Genomic DNA, 16,813 nt, shown 5'->3' on the forward strand with positions numbered 1-16,813 from the left:
TAATACAATGAAGGAGAATGATTTAATCATCAGAAACTCAAAATTATATGTTATCTGAACTAAATAAATTATTTAAGTTGATTTGAAGATGTTCTGCAGGTTCGTCGTCGCTCGCTCTGGCTCGAATATGTAAGGCTTGATGGACAAGTCTTCTGTTGTTGACATTTTATTAACGTGTGAATAAAAATGTTCTTTGAAGGTATCGTATATAATCGTATATCTCTAATCAAACTACAATAATGGCCGAACGCGGGGAGTTGAACTGACCGTGAACTGGAGAGCGGGCGGGGAAAGACGCATCTCCTTTTTATTGAAAGGGGCCGCTTTGAAACGGGTCGCTCACAGACGCACATCAGAAAAGGGGCTTGTGGAGCTATAATAATGAGGAATTCAGACCCAAGCGTTGCAGTTATGCTTTATATAGACCACCGATATATGATTTATAAGTAAAAATGAATGATTTAAAAGCATAATATGTACCCTTTAATGATTTAAGGGTCAAGAGCCCAAATAAAGGGAACACTGACCACCATTATGGTGACTTAAAATTACGTTCTTCTCCTTCAGTGATTCTGCTTGTTCAATAATGCTCAATTATCACTCAGTTGTTCACTTAATTATCTCATTAACTTTAACACTGCTTCAGAGTTCATTTCACACTCAGCTCTGAGTTTACACTCTCAGTGGTAATTAAACACTGGGGATTTTGCTAACATGAATGGGGAAAACACTAAAAATGGGCGTCCAGTTAGTTTATATAATATCAGACTAAGAATCTCAATTCAAAATGTTTATTGAAACACTTGTTTGGCCAGAAATACAAGTATTTCCTTTATCAAAAAACTAATAATATTACATGAATTTTTCTTCATAGAGAGTTGCTCAGTGTAAATTCTGTTAATACATTAGAACATATATTTTTTTAAATATTACAACCTTTTTAAAAGACATTGCAAATTAAAAACTACCCAAAGAGTAGCAAAAAGTAAAGCAAACTTAAAAAGAATCAGTATATTCTGTCATACGGAGCATTAATGTATGGAGTAAGGGAAAAGAAAACATTAAAAAATGCTTTTTTTATGATTTGATTATGATTTGTTGCTTTTACAAATCTGGTTTGCATGATCTGTCAACAGTAGCTCTACACTCTTAGAAATAAAAGTCCTTATTTATCGTAGAATATTAAAACGTTCTTCGCGGCACCGAAAATGGTTCCACAAAATCTGGCATCACTGTAAAAAAAAAAAAAAAAAAAAAAACCTTTTGGAAAGTTTATAGAAGTCAATTTTCCATGCATTTTCTCCATAGACATTTCTCAAAACATTGTTGTGAGCCAACCTGGACCTGAAAGAAACCAATCAGCTCCACTGATACAGTCACTTGATACATTATACATCTTCTTTTTGGACATTATCAAAGGTATTTTACTTCTGGAAGCCGACAGCTTTGCTCTTTCGATGTAGTGATCTTGGTACACTGTACCTGAATATAAATAGCTGAAATATGCATGACTGCAGTCAATTATTGTCATAACTAAGATGTCATTGACCATTATTATTATGCATAACATTATTAACATCATTAAAAAATACCGTTTAAAAAAATCATTTTGTGATCATTAGAGAAAAATCACACTTAAGAACGAACACACTGTACTGTGCAAGAAGACAGTGATACAAGTCAATTTAAATCATGATCTATTTTTAAACCTATTCAAAGATGTTCACAGAGATTATGACGAAAGCATCCCTCGTTTCCGCAATCGTACATGTTGGCCGTGTTTATTGAGGCATCACCAGTTTTGGAAAGAAAGCGGGAACCATCAATCCTACGGTGTTGATAGTGCGGTTTCACGTCTGTGTTTCGTTTCCGTGTTCTCGCTGGAGATGTTGAGTTGTGTAGGTCGTCCTGCGGGTTTTCGGACGGGTCAGTTAGAGGTGTCCGAGTGAACGCTGTTTGCTCCCTCTATAGGAGACGTCACAGAAGACGGAGTGACCGCATCATGCCAGCCACCGTTACCCTGGAAAGAGACACACAAGAGACTATTTGAGCGGTGTAATTAAAGCCAGAATGGAAACATTAGCCGGTATTGATTTTTTTTAAGAGTAAGATCAGATAAAACGTTGTGTTTGTATCCATTTTGTTTAAACTGTTGTTCACCATGCTGAAACAAAATCCAGTTTAAACCAGCCTAACCATGTTCAGGCTGGTCTATTCAAATGGTTTTAGTAAGTCGAGTAATGTAATCAGATACTTATTTTAAAGGGATAGTTCAATTTTGTTTGTTATGTCTTTGTTTCCACTGTAGATGGGTCAAACCGTTCTTGTCTGTCAGTCATATAATGGAGGTCTATGGTCACCACCTCAAAGAGCATGCACAGAGAAGTCCAAATTAAACATGATTTAATGACTCGTAAATGTAAGTACACATTGATGGCCTAAGACACGAAACGAGCGGTTTGTGTGAGAAAACGAACAGTATTTATATCGTTTTTACCGGTCTGGCCCTCAGATCACTTGGACGTGGCTGTGGTTACAAAAGGTAAAAATGATATAAATACTGTTCGTTTTCTCACTCAAACCGCTCGTTTCGTGTCTCAGGCCATCAATGTGTACTTACATTTACGAGTCATTGAATCATGTTTAATTTGGACTTCTCTGTGCATGCTCTTTGAGGTGGTGACCATAGACCTCCATTATAAGAACGGTTTGACCTAAAAATCTCAAAATTGAAACTTCTGCGGAAACAAAGACACCTACATCTTGGATGCTCTTGTGGTATGCTAAAACATATCAAACATTAATTTCAAAGTGAACTATCCCTTTAAGTAACTATTAAACTAATAAAAAAGTAAACAAAACATCTTAGTAACTTTTTCAATTAAGTTTGTTTCGCCATGTATTGACAGCTCTCCTGTTCCCATGTTGAAAGAAATGGTAAGTGCAGAGGCGTTGTGTGAACATGATGCTAATGTAGTTCTAGACTAAATGTGAGCATTTACACGTCTCACTTGCGCAGATTGAGTATTCCTCAAAATGAATAAAAACGGTGAAAGTCAGAATTTTACACAAACATGCAATAATTAAATGCATGTGTTTTGAAAGGGCCTTTATATTTTTGTTAAAAACAAACCAACAAGACGCGCCCATATGAATAAAAAGTAACACAAAATACTGTTGAGGATCACTTTCATTAAAAGTAACTAGTTACTTTCTAGAAGGTAACGCAATATCGTAACAGATTACTTTTAAAAGTAACTTTTCACAACACAAACCAGGCGAGACCAATAGACCTTCTTGTGGAAATAAATAAGAAACATATCGTTTGATTTAAATAATTGAGTGATTTAATTTAATTGTTAAGCTAAGTATAAGCATTCAGGTCCATATTTATGAAATTTTTTGATATGTTTAGTCAATGTAACTCAATTATCTAGGCTGGAAAGAGTCAACTAGCTAGATTCTACACTGAAAAACTCCTATTCTTGTTTTTTGGGTCATTTTTTGGTCTAAGTTTAAGATGATGTTATTTTTATTGTTATTTACACCGACAGATTTTTTTTCTTGTTTAAATACGAAAAAAAAAAATCTATAATTGGTATTAACAAGCTTTGTATTTGAAAAACAAGTCCCTTACGGCACTATGAAAATCTTTCTAATTTCAAGGATTTTTAGATATTTTACCCGTAAAACAAGACTAAACCAATTTGGAAATCATTTTTTTTGTAATGTGAAGGTTGTGTACAAATGTTAGTAAGTGTCTAAGACATCTGAAGCTATTCATCCTGCCCTTAATTTCTCTTTGTGAGAAGGCTATGGATGATTGTTTTGCTCTCGCATTAATATTTCGCTTTCTCCTCGACGTGGCTGCCTCAATAGATACATGAACCTTTAACGCTGTGACTCCATTATAAAGCATGTCTTATCAAACCTCATCTGGGAAGATGCTATTCACATCTGTACAAAGCTGCAGGCAATTCCAGTTTCATATTTTATTATAGTGATAAGGAAATGGACCGCAAATTCGCTCCGAGAGAGAGAGAGAGAGTGTGTGTGGTTCAATAAGAAGGCAGATATATAGTGCCAAGAGCCGTGCATGTCGTTGTGTTATTATTAGATGCATTTTGGGAAATGGAAAGAGGACGCATTTGCTTTCTGTCCCAGCAAACATCCCTGTGTGCGTGTGCGGATATTAATATGAATCCATACGTTTATCTTTCCCTTTTCACAGAAGCAGCATCAGCTCTCCCAGTCTTAATCTGGGCTGTCGGCTCATGGAGCGACGGTTTGATCATACAACGTCTTTCTGAACGACTCCTGGAGACCTGCTGTGAAGAGATTATTCCTTCGCCACCACATGAGACGGTGTGTGTGTGTGTGTGTGTGATATTTAGACCCTAAAGCTTACTTGACTTTGGTTTGTTTAGTTGAAAGTGTCCAAGAATTTTCATCTGCATTTGCATACTTTGAAAGTTACTTAAAGGGATAGTTCACTTTGAAATTAATTTTTGGTATTCTTACCTTAAGGGTATCCAAGATGTAGGTGTCTTTGTTTCCGCAGTAGTTTCAATTTTTAGGTCAAACCGTTCTTATAATGGAGGTCTATGGTCACCACCTCAAAGAGCATGCACAGAGAAGTCCAAATTAAACATGATTTAATGACTCGTAAATGTAAGTACACATTGATGGCCTAAGACACGAAATGAGCGGTTTGTGTGAGAAAACGAACAGTATTTATATCGTTTTTACCAATTGTAACCACGGCCACGTCCAAGTGATCTGAAGGCGTTGGAAATCCGGAAAGCGTCGGAAGTGATCTCTCGCGCGGTTGCAAAAAAATAAATAAAAATCAACGTCTGATATATCGAAATCGTCTTCCATTGCAATTTCCTGTGTATCTAAATGTGTTTAGATCTTCACAGTGAAGGGTAACACTTCTGAAATCTCTGTGTAAACAATGAGTGATGTACACACGCGAGAGATCACTTCTGGGGGTTTCCAGCGCCCCTCAAATCACTTGGACGTGGCTGTGGTTACAAGAAGTAAAAACGATATAAATGCTGTTCGTTTTCTCACTCAAATCGCTCGTTTCGTGTCTCAGGCCATCAATGTGTACTTACATTTACGAGTCATTAAATCATGTTTAATTTGGACTTCTCTGTGCATGCTCTTTGAGGTGGTGACCATAGACCTCCATTATATGACTGACAGACAAGAACGGTTTGACCTAAAAATATCAAAATTGAAACTACTGCGGAAACAAAGACGCCTACATCTTGGATGCCCTTGAGGTAAGCTAAAACATATTAAAAATTAATTTCAAAGTGAACTATCCCTTTAAATGTTTTACTTTCGAATGACACACTTACGTTCAAGCCATGAGGGCTGTAAAGTGGGTTTCCCCGCAGGCCATCGCTGTAACCCAACGACTGACCGATGGCGTGACGTATGGAGTCTCCCTGCCGAAAGAGAAAGACAGGACAGGAGATCATAAATGGTGAGAAATAATGAAGGACTGGCTGTGATATTATTGGTATTCTAGACACATTTCATATATATATATATATATATATATATATGAAGAGTTCAGATGCAAAAGCCTCTAAATACCATTTGAAATTTTCTTCTTTAATGATCATTTTTATCAAGCTTGTATATTTAAGTTCAGTGATTTCACTTAAATTGCAATGATAATTACCTATTAATTGTTATTTAAGTGAAATTACTGAACTTAAATATACAAGTTTGATAAAAATCATCATTCAAGAAGAAAATTTCAAATGGCATTTAGAGGCTTTTGCATCTGAACTCTTCATATATATATATACATGCATACATGCACACTACCAATATAAAAGTTTGGGGTTAGTAGTAACCATATTAAATTGATCAAAAGTGTCTGTAAAGGCATGATGACTGAAAATCCTCATATTAGAGTGATTTCTGAATGATCATGTGACACTGAAGACTGGAGTAATGATGCTGAAAGCTCACAGGAATAAATTAAATTTTTATCATAAATTCGAATAGAATACAGTTGTTTTTTATTACTGTATTTTTGATCGAATAAATGCAGCCTGTTAAAGACATTTAAATTGTATTATGTTGTACGTTACAGCAGTGGTGGAGGAAGTACTGAATCTCAGTACTTAAGTAAAAGTACAAATATCCAGATAAATATTTACTTTAGTAAAAGTAGAAGTAACACAATGACAACCATACTTAAGTAAAAAGTACCTGATTTTAAATGTACTTTAAGTCTTAAAAGTAAAAGTACTTGCATAACAATTTATTCTCTTAATGTCTATTTTCTAATGATTAATAAAACATTTAATTCTAACGCATTCAACTTAATACTCCTATAATGATGTTCAATAATGATGGAAAAAAAATTCTGAAACAAGCTTGCAATTAGGCAATATAGCTACACATCATGCTTATTACTATATGTTAATAACTATGTTTGGCAGTAAACGCGATTCATTTATGGTGTAATTCTGAACCTCTTGGCTTGCCATAATCCTAACCAAACGTATATTACACACGGTGCGTTTCCTATGCACATAAAAACAAAAATTTTCGCGTTTAAATTGCACGATAAACACACTGCGTGCGAGACGCATTTAGTTGATGTATCTATGGCAACCAAACGTCACTGGTGAGACAAACGTGCAACGAACGGACGGTCAGATTACGTTTTGGCAGGGGAAAAACTGATCAGAAAATGTAATGAAAATGTAACCGAAGTTGTAGAAATGTAGTGGAGTAGAAAGTATAATCATTTCTGAAAAATGTAAGTAAAAGTAAAAAGTATGCGCTATTTATTTTACTTAAGATACGTGAAAAATGTACTTAAGTAAAGTAACAAAGTATTTGTACTTCGTTACATTCCACCACTGCGTTACAGTATATATTGTGCTCTTGTGTTGGTGTGTGTGATACCTGTGTCTGTGCTGGGACGGGGACCTGGGCCGGCTGGTATGACCCGTTCAGACTGGACATGCTCATAAACATGTCTCCCGAACCTGGCAAACTATACGAACCCGAAGACCCTGCAGAGAGACGGAGGAACGGTGAGTCTGTAAACATGCTTTTCTGCATATATCATATTACTGTAGCCTGCAAATGATCAAACCTGTTGCACACAATGTACTACATGCCTTCTGTCGTCTGATCGATACATTTTTAGCAAGTAAAAGGCCTTTTAGTAGTAAACGTCCCCTTCAGCTACTGGTTCACGTAATAATACAATAAACATAATAATATTTTTTGTATTATTAGTGATATTTCTAGTTGGACACTTACTGGACTGAAGCAACTTCACTTGATTATCCATTATTAGTTAGAAAAGATGTGAGTCTCAAATATGATCCATCAGGATTTTGAGGAACTTTTATCACTCAATCATTGTATTACATTGCATTAAATGTTTTTTAACTACACTTTGATAATAAAACTAAGCATTTAAATATCACCGCACTAAGACATTTTATTGTGAAATATAGACGACTATATGCGTTTTTAAGTAGTCAGCTCTGTACTGTTACTTTCTGGCCATATAAATAGGGTTGGGTATCGAGAATCGAGTATCGATTGGAACCGGGACTATGGCCGGTTCGTGAACGAATCGTTCTTTTGAACCGGTTCTTTTTAGTGAACCGGTCGAACCAGTACACTAAATCGGACTGAATCGTTCGAAACAGTTCGCGTCTTGCGTCAGCGCTAAACCACAAGTTACTAAGGTTACTCACTTTCAGACATGCCTGACAGTCCCTCCGAATCGAAATAAACCAATATCCATTAGTACATTTTATTCAGTAACTCAAAAAGTTCACTGAACGGAGACATATGTTGGTGCTGAGAGAAGTGATGAGCACGAGCAGCTGATACTGCGCATGCGTGTACTACCGAACATACAGGTACAGCGGTCGGATAACCAGTACAGAACCGAGAACTGTTTCTTTCGGACACGTTCGACATACTGAGAACTGATGAGTTGATGAGCTGAGCATGCGTGCATTTTTTTCTGAGGGACGAAATGTACGTTTCCATGTCTTTAGTTGAACATCAGTAAGTGTAACAAAATAAAACATTTTGGAAACATGTTTATCACATTACTGTATCACTGTATTATTTTAACGATTGGAAATAATGATTGGATTCTAAAACTGTCAAACTACTAAACATTTATTATTATACTAAAATAATATTTTCAGGAACAGCTCATTTAATTTCTAAGTAACAATATAAATCATTGATGTAAACTCTTGCCAAGGTTTTAATGGTGCACTGCTTAGTAAATGTTTGTGTTAACATAACGAATTATGTTAACACATTATACACATGATGTATATATACTGTATAGGCTACAGAAGGCTATATTGGAGACAGACATGCATTTATTTTTTAGTTTTGTCGACTGTATATTCAGGTTTCAGCTCAGCACAGGGCTATGCTATGGTTCTCGAGTCGAGAACTGGTTGTTGCAGTTCTTGAATCACTAGTACAGAACCGAGAACTGTTTCTTTCGGACACGTTCGATACGGTGAACCGATGAGCTGGAGATACTGCGCATGCGTGATAGCACCGTCTCTGAACAGAACTTTCTTTCGGCCGGCTGATCCCGTGCTGATATACGAGCACGCAGTAGTACGGGTGAACCCAGGACTTAAATGAGAGGGCGAATCGGCGAAATGTAAGTTTATTTAATAACAAATAAAATGATGAAGACCATTTATGCATTTTATATATTTAAAACATGTAAAACATCCGCGTTAGCACATCGCCTAGGCTGCAGCAGGGTTCGTTTTCAAAATGTAAATGTAAGAAACTTATCCAATATGATTATGGCGATGAGTACTATTATTTAACTGAAGTTGTGATTACAAATGCCTTTAATTTGAAGTATTTTTATCCGCCGGGATGATAGAATTGACGTCATTACGTGATGACGTAAAAGAACTGGTGAACCGGTTTTTTGAACCGGTTCATTAAAACGAACTGTCCGAAAGAACCGGTTCGCGGAAAAGAACCGGACTTCCCATCACTAACCGGGACTAACTTTTAGTTTTTCCCGGAATCGTTCAAAAGTTTAAATTTCGATTCCTAGTTTCGATATTCACAGTCCGCCGAGCGGAAGAAGAAACCGCTGAACAACACCAACGAAGAAGCGTCTACCGGAAGTGTTGGCATAACCGCGCGAGTCGAACATGAGTAGCTTACGTTTGGCGGTCCAAAGTGTGGTTTCACTTTTTTTTTTAAATTAACGAAATCTCAGCAAAATGCAAAATTTGTGACAAAAGGAGTATTTCCCTCAGAAAGGATTATTTCCTTAAGAAAGACTTGGTTAGCTAAACTTTTTTTGACCCTGCCTCTTAAGAGAATCGGAATCGAGAATCGTTAGGAACCGGAATCGAAACAAGGAATCGGAATCAGAATCATTCAAATTCAAACGATACCCAACCCTACATATAAATATCTCCATTTGCACCATTTTGCAAAAAAATTACCAAATTGCGCATTTTTGAATGACATTGAGGTATTTTTTTATCCTCGAGTAGGCCTACGAGTTCCACGTGCGACACTATATGAACAGTATCAGATATGATGATCCTCTATGATACTAAACTTTTTTTTGTCTAAAGGTTTAATTTACAGGGTTAAAATAATGATCCAAATGGATGTTTTTGGGGTCACACTGTATATGCACACAGAGACGGAGGAAGTGTCTTCAAGTCGTACCAGTGAAAATGTTGTTTAACAGGTTGTTTTTATCTTCTGTTGCATCCAATTGAAAGTCTTCATCTTTCATCTGAAAACCTGAGGAGAAAATGACAACTCTTAAATGACTCATTTCAAATAATTAGACTAGATCTGCTGTATATGCAATATAGGGGAGAGCGGGGCAAGTTGTCACAATTTTTACTCAAGAAAATGCTTCATAGGGCTTTGTTTTCTTTGTAGAGACACAAACCTTTAAAGTTCTGCCTACAAAAAAGCTATTAAATATGTGCACTCAAAAGATACAGTTCATTTAACACTCGCTGACCCCTATAGCAGGACATGTGTCACATCACAGTGGGTTATTTAAGTGCCAATTAATTTAAGGATACCACTGATTTGGGCAACAAAGGTTTATATTTGAAACCAACATGCTAAACTACTTCTAAAGAAAGCAAGTATTTATGTACATGGACTCAAAACATTTGTGACAACTAGCCCCGGTGGTCTCGTCCATAGAGCGTGTGTGTGTACCAGAGCTGGGCGTTGCGGGCGAGTTGGTCTGGCTGTTGTGTACAGCGGCCGCTACGGCCTGAGTCGCCGTCACTGCTGTCTTCGCTGCGTACAGATTCGCCTCTTCCTGAAATTTACCAATGTTCTTCTTATAGCGAATACGTTTATTACCGAACCAGTTCGACACCTGAGAGCAAGAGAGAGGCAAATGTGGATGAATGTCATGAGGAAATGCTATTTTATACATTATAAAATATCATTTTTAATCCCAAAATCAAAAAAATATACACTAGCATTCACAAGTTTGATGTTGCTATGATTGCTTTCTGCTCACCAAGGCTGTGTTTATTTGGTCAAAAATACAGTAAAAATTGTGAAATATTATTACAATTTAAAATAACTGTTTACTGTGTGAATATATTTTAAAACGTAATTTATTCCTGTGATCAAAGCGGTATTTTCTGCATCATTACTCATTACTTTACAATAAGGTTCATTAGTTAACTACATTAGTTAGCATGGCCTAATAATGAATTATACAGCATTTATTAATCTTTGTAAATGTTAATTTCAATATTTACTAATACTTTATTCAAATCTTGAACTAACGTGAACAAACAATGAACAGCTTTATTTTTATTAACTAACATCAACAAAGATTAACAAATACAGTAACAAATGTATTGCTCATGGTTCGTAAAGTGTTAAAGTGTTACCGAAATCACTCTAATATGATGATGTGTGCTTATTATTAATAATAGTTCTATGGTTTACATTTTAAAACGGTTATTATTGTAATAATATTTCTCAATGTTACTGTTAAATAAATGCAGCCTTGATATGTTCATTTAATTGAATTGTCATGTTTTAATTATTCCAAACTAGTGGGTTTTTGCATAAAGAGAATGAAGCCTCTTTTTCTATTGCGACATTTATTTCAATGAAAATGAATAAAACATTTCTATTCTACCACACTGGGGAAAAAAAAGTCACCCAGACACGTTCCCGACACTTTTCATGACATTTACCTGTCGCATTTATAATAGTCCAATGAAATATATGCAGCAAACAAAACATTTACAGGTTCTCCGAAAACCATGTTTATACGTGTTTTACGGCGACTGTGATTCTCATACGGTTGTAAACGGACCAACCTTTTGCAAAAGAATATTAACGTTGCTACAAACCCAGACATATTAAAATCACATCCACCCCGAGCAATGGCTCCTTCATAAAATGTCTCCAAACAGGCTTTAAACTGCCGACGGGAGGCGGAACGGTTGAAGATGCGCAATAAAAACGCCTCGCTGATGTCATAATCTCGGGAGCCAATAAAAGACAGCCAGAGGACATGATCCAAGTGCAAAAAGGCATGTAACGGTTCCCAGTGGCGAGGAAACGTATGAGCGTCGTTCAGTGCACAGAGACATCCACAGACAACACACAGGACAGACGGACGCGTGTTTTAGTGACATACCTGTGACACAGTGATGGTGCTTCCCTTCCCCTAAGGGCACAAAAAGAAGGGGCTTTTTTTTACAGTAACGACTTCCTGTACACCCCACACACCCATCCATTACACAAACAACACCCGCTCCCATTAAACAGGCTGAATAAAGGATAGACGTTCATCATTTAAAGGCTTAGTTCACCGAAAAATGAAAGTGATGTCATTAAGCCCGTTCATCTTCATAACAGAGTTTAAGATATTTTAGATTTAGTCCGAGAGCTTTCTGTCGCTCCGTTGGAAATGTGTGTACGGTATACTGTCCTTGTCCAGAAAGGAAATAAAGATATTGTAAAATATCGTACAAAAATATTGTAACTAACCCACTGATGTCACATGGACTACTTTGATGATGTCTTTATTTCCTTTCTGGACTAGGACAGTATACCATACACACATTTCCAATAAGAGGGACAGAAAGCTCTCGGACTAAATCTAAAATATCTTAATGTACTGTATATCTTAAAGGTCTTACGCATAGATATGTATATAAAGGCTAGATGTGTTACGGCGGAGTTTCCATCGTCATCACCGGCGGCCATCTTGTCACAGTCAAGCTGATGTAAGATCAGCACGAACACAAATACTCTTATCTCGTTGAAATCTTGACGGATTTACAAACGGTTTGGTTTCTTACAAACGTTATTAACGTAGCTATAATTATCTGGATGATTATTTATTTATACACTTTTTATTCATAAGTATGCAGTGTCATAACTACATCTCTGACGTTTATAACAAAACAAACCGTTTGAAAATCGGTAGAAAATTGAGCAAGTTACGGTCATTTAAATAGTACATGTACCATTAACACAATGTTACGAGTGAGCGAGCTGCCTGTGACAAGATGGCCGCCAGGTGCGGACGTCGACCTCCATTGGCCAGCAGCGTGGACGACATATCTAGTCTTTATATACATATCTATGGTCTTACGGGCTTGGGACGACACGAGGGAGAGTCATTAATGTAATCATTTTCATTTTTGGGTGAACTAACCCTTTAAGTTCATTTGAGAGCAACAGTCGGCCTCTGGAAGTAAGAATGCCATAATGTATAAACTGAGGGTGTTATAGGATTCTGCGCTGAAAATAAATTTGACTTACTTCGAAACAATTGCTAGATATAATTACAAAGTGACTGCAAGGAACACATTGATTTAAACATGACATTTAGAAGTCGAAAGACTGAAAACATACATAATCTTTATTTAAAATTTAAAAAATAGATAAAAATCAGTTCTTCTGTGTCAGTTTGATTCTTACTTAATATTGTTTCTAAGTGCAGAATTTCCCACTGTAAAAAAATATATTTTCAAGATTTGTTATCACAAATTTTTCTTTTGTCAAATCAACTTAAATACTTTATTTAGTTGAGATAACTTATTATTTTGAGTTTCTAATCTCCTTCATTGTATTAACTCACTTTTTCCAGTTCAATCAACTTAAAATTTTAAGGCAACCAAGTTACTTACTTTTTTTAAGTTAAACCAACAATATTTTTTACAGTGTACATTACCCACAATCCTGAAGGAACAACTTAACCTAAAACTATTAAAAAGTAAGAAATAAATATGAGATTAGAACTTAAGTTAAACAAAATGAAAATAAAGAACAAACTGAAATAAACTAAAAATGAATTAATTGAATCAATTTTTAAAAACTAAAATGAATAAAAACATAAAATTAATAAGAATCGACAACTGAAAATACAAAATATCTTATAATATGAATGGATATGGAGGCTTGTTTCCGCCACCGAGTAAAAAAAATAAAAAAGTAATTGGGACTTTTTATCTTACAATTCTGATTTTTTTCTCTCGCAATTGCGCGTTTGCATCTTTTTTTCTCAGAATTACAAGATATAAACTCACAATTTTAAGGAAAAAAGTCAGAATTGTGAGATTAAAAATTCTTAAACTCTATTTAAAGTTTATTTAGACATTTTTTATGAAGAAAAGCCATGGGAAAAATACTTCCAGGATCCATGCTGCAGAAAACTGTGCGCTCTCACTAAATCACGCCCATTTGTTTGGAGATGATGTCACTTTGAGCCAAATTCTCTGCACCTTCACAGTGTCACAGACCACCGCTAACAAATTTGTTAGTGATTTTGCTCAGATTGTGAATAAATTGTCCTCTTGTTTCGCAGCTGAAGGCTCGTGTGCGCAGTATCGTCTGAGAACTGGACTCACCTGCGACACGGTGATGGCACACTTCTTCGCCAGCTCCTCTTTCGCCTCCTCGCTGGGGTACGGGTTACTGAGGTGAGAGTAGAAATACTCATTCAAAATCTCCGTCGCCTGCTTGCTAAAGTTGCGCCTTTTCCTCCTGGAGAAGTTTAAAATGCAAAAAAATTGTAAGATCCTGAACCATTTCTATATCTTTATATACTAAAGGTTATTAAAGTCAGTATGATACTCACTAGCAACACCACAGAATTTCACCAATAATCAATAAAAACAATGTTTTTAAAGGTTTAGCTGGTTATTATGCTTGAATGACGATGCTGTAACTACACCATAAAGCATAAAGTATGTATTATTGAATAATAATAAAGTTATAGGTCCCTGATGTGGCCCAAAACAATTGATTTGCTTAACCCCAGTGTAAAGCCTGACATCTGAAATGATGGAATGGAAAATCGAAAGAACAAAGTTTGCATGTGTTGTTTTGTTGATCATATTTGATGCATTACACTGTAAAAATGAATATGCTTTATCTAATCAATAAAATTGTGGCAACAGATTACAAGCAATATTATTTATTAAATTGAACAAATTAGAATTGAGTAATAGTTAATCAAATTAATATTCTAATTAATTCTAATTTGTACAATTTAATTAATAATATTGCTTGTAATATGTTGCCACAATTTTATTGATTAGATAAAGCATATTATTTTTTTCAGTGCACGCTTTTATGGCTCAGATGATACAGTGAGAACATGGATCTCATACTTGAGGAGCAAAACACACCTCAATTTTATTCAGAGAGCAAAATATGCAATTTGGTGCAGATGCTGATATTGATATGGCCAAAACGTAGGATAAAATTCTGATGCTTGTAATGTAAATCAATTAGATCTTTATAAAAGTATAGCAGATATTTACACAAAATGCATATAAATATCAGTCGTCACTCAATGACATGTCTTACACTGTAAAAATGAATACGCTTTATCTAATCAAAACAATTGTGGCAACAGATTACAAGCAATATTATTAATTAAATTGAGCAAATCAGAATTGAGTAATAATTCATCAAATTAATTCCTTAAAAGTTAAAATGAGTAAAACTTACAACAACAACCCCCCAAAAAAAGTACATATAATTTTTGGTGTTTGTTTTAGGTTTGTTTTAAAATGACGTTTTTCTCCTTCAGTGATTCTGCCTGTTAACAATATAAAATAAAGAGTTCTTAATTCATCTTTGACGTCTGTCTGTTAGTGAGATATTTTTTTTGGTGTAAACTTTACTCATTTTAAACGGTTAACTTTTAAGGAAAAATTTGATTGATTATTACTCAATTCTAATTTGTTAAATTTAATTAATAATATTGCTTGTAATCTGTTGCCACAATTTTATTGATTTGATAAAGCGTATTAATTTTTACAGTTTATTAGATGATATTTAAATGCAATGCAACGTCATCAATGAGACTGGATTAAATCTGACCTTAGCAGCCACTCTCTCTTTATGATGTCATCAATGAGCCCACCAATCGCTGTTCTGCTTCATTTGCATGCATTTGAATAATTCTCTGACGAGCAGATTTCTACATACAGTAATTTACTCTTAGCTTTAAGTAACTGGACCAACCAACTGGAACTAATTGGCACATTTCCACCCAACTCATCCCTCAAATACTCAAACAGAGGATTCACAAGACGTTAACATCACCACATCACCCACTCGTTCACACAAACCCACACGAGCAAAAACACCTACACGTGTAAAAACAGACACACAACCAATAATCATTTTTCTTTATTAAGCAAATGCTTATTATTTACAGTGCATTATAAGTAGAACAGTCACTCAGGGGCAAAATCATGTTTTGTGCTTTGTGTTTTAGAGCAAAACCCTGAGGCTCATTCACTAACCACCAGCAATCCAAGCATTATCTACAATGATGCGCCCGAAGCCGAATATTATGCTCGGAAAGGAAATGGCGCATTCTACGGAGCCCCAGAAGGGACATGCTGATGGAAATAATACGAGACTGGTGGAAAAAATATATGTTCATTTAACATACTGTAAAAGTTTGTGTTTATATACACTCTAAAACATGCAGGGTTGTTTTAACACAAATTTGGGACAAACACAAACGTTGGGTTAAAAATGTACTTAAAAAAATGTTACCCAATGGCTGGGTTTGTCCATATTTGACCCAAAGTTGGGGTGAAACAACCCAGCATTTTTTTTTGTTGTTGTTTAACAACTGCGCTCTGTTACCAGTAGGCGTGGCCTCCTAGGGGAGCGAAGCAAGTGCATTCTGGGAGTTGTTGTCTTTCATCCACATACAGTAAGCCCAAAATACATTTTCTGTCTTTTCTCAGTCTAGAAAGTCCTTTAAATGTTATGCAAGTAGTTTTGGGTGAAACTAAAAGGAAACGTGCGTGAGTTTCTGACCTGGCGTCGAGGAAGCGTGACCTGAGGATCATCACGGCCTCACAGGTGCTCTGCTTCAGCTGCATCTGGATGGAGCTGAACTTGCGGTGGATGATGTTCACCATGCGCTCGATCTCTTTGGGCGAGATGGGTCGCGTACGAGACTGTTCCCTCAACAGGTTCATCACATGAGTCGTGAACTCGTTGCACGCCTGTGAACCAATCAAATGACTCGTAACTGTTTATTGAAATAAAGCTGAAATAGAAATAAATTATAAATATTAGATGATAAAAGCACTGAGTTGAGGCACTATACTATCTGGAAATGTATAAAATAAAAATTTTACATTTTAAAATGACCTTGACAACTAACTATTTTAAGGACTAAAATTGGTATTAAAATTAGTAATCTGGGTTTTTTTTTTTAATCTAACAATACAAATAAATTATCTAAATTAAAATA

General features: G+C 35.7%; 1 protein-coding gene and 1 long non-coding RNA gene across 3 annotated transcripts in view; one reads left to right on the forward strand and one right to left on the reverse strand.

Moving 5' to 3' along the window:
* Positions 1–756: 756 nt before the first annotated feature.
* The window catches only part of pbx3a (pre-B-cell leukemia homeobox 3a), a 52,621-nt gene continuing 36,564 nt past the window's right edge, over positions 757–16,813 (reverse strand). Inside the window, exons 4-11 of one of the 2 annotated variants that reach the window (XM_089130631.1) lie at positions 16,372–16,562; positions 13,932–14,067; positions 11,711–11,740; positions 10,255–10,420; positions 9,742–9,819; positions 6,943–7,052; positions 5,370–5,459; positions 757–2,020 (exon numbers count right to left, since the gene is read on the reverse strand). In XM_089130631.1, coding sequence (XP_088986757.1) covers positions 1,928–2,020; positions 5,370–5,459; positions 6,943–7,052; positions 9,742–9,819; positions 10,255–10,420; positions 11,711–11,740; positions 13,932–14,067; positions 16,372–16,562 — 894 coding nt within the window. In that variant the 3' untranslated portion in view covers positions 757–1,927. The remainder of the gene's footprint in view (positions 2,021–5,369; positions 5,460–6,942; positions 7,053–9,741; positions 9,820–10,254; positions 10,421–11,710; positions 11,741–13,931; positions 14,068–16,371; positions 16,563–16,813) is intronic. The other variant, XM_089130632.1, reaches the window with a different exon arrangement.
* On the forward strand, positions 1,970–14,022 carry LOC148981776 (uncharacterized). Its single transcript, XR_016168403.1, has 5 exons — positions 1,970–2,086; positions 4,232–4,365; positions 5,409–5,497; positions 6,994–7,073; positions 13,889–14,022. It is a non-coding gene; the product is annotated as an uncharacterized LOC148981776 (long non-coding RNA).

This window comes from Pimephales promelas, chromosome 4 (assembly GCF_988280905.1).
Source record: "Pimephales promelas chromosome 4, fPimPro1.hap1.1, whole genome shotgun sequence".
NCBI lineage: Eukaryota > Metazoa > Chordata > Actinopteri > Cypriniformes > Leuciscidae > Pimephales > Pimephales promelas.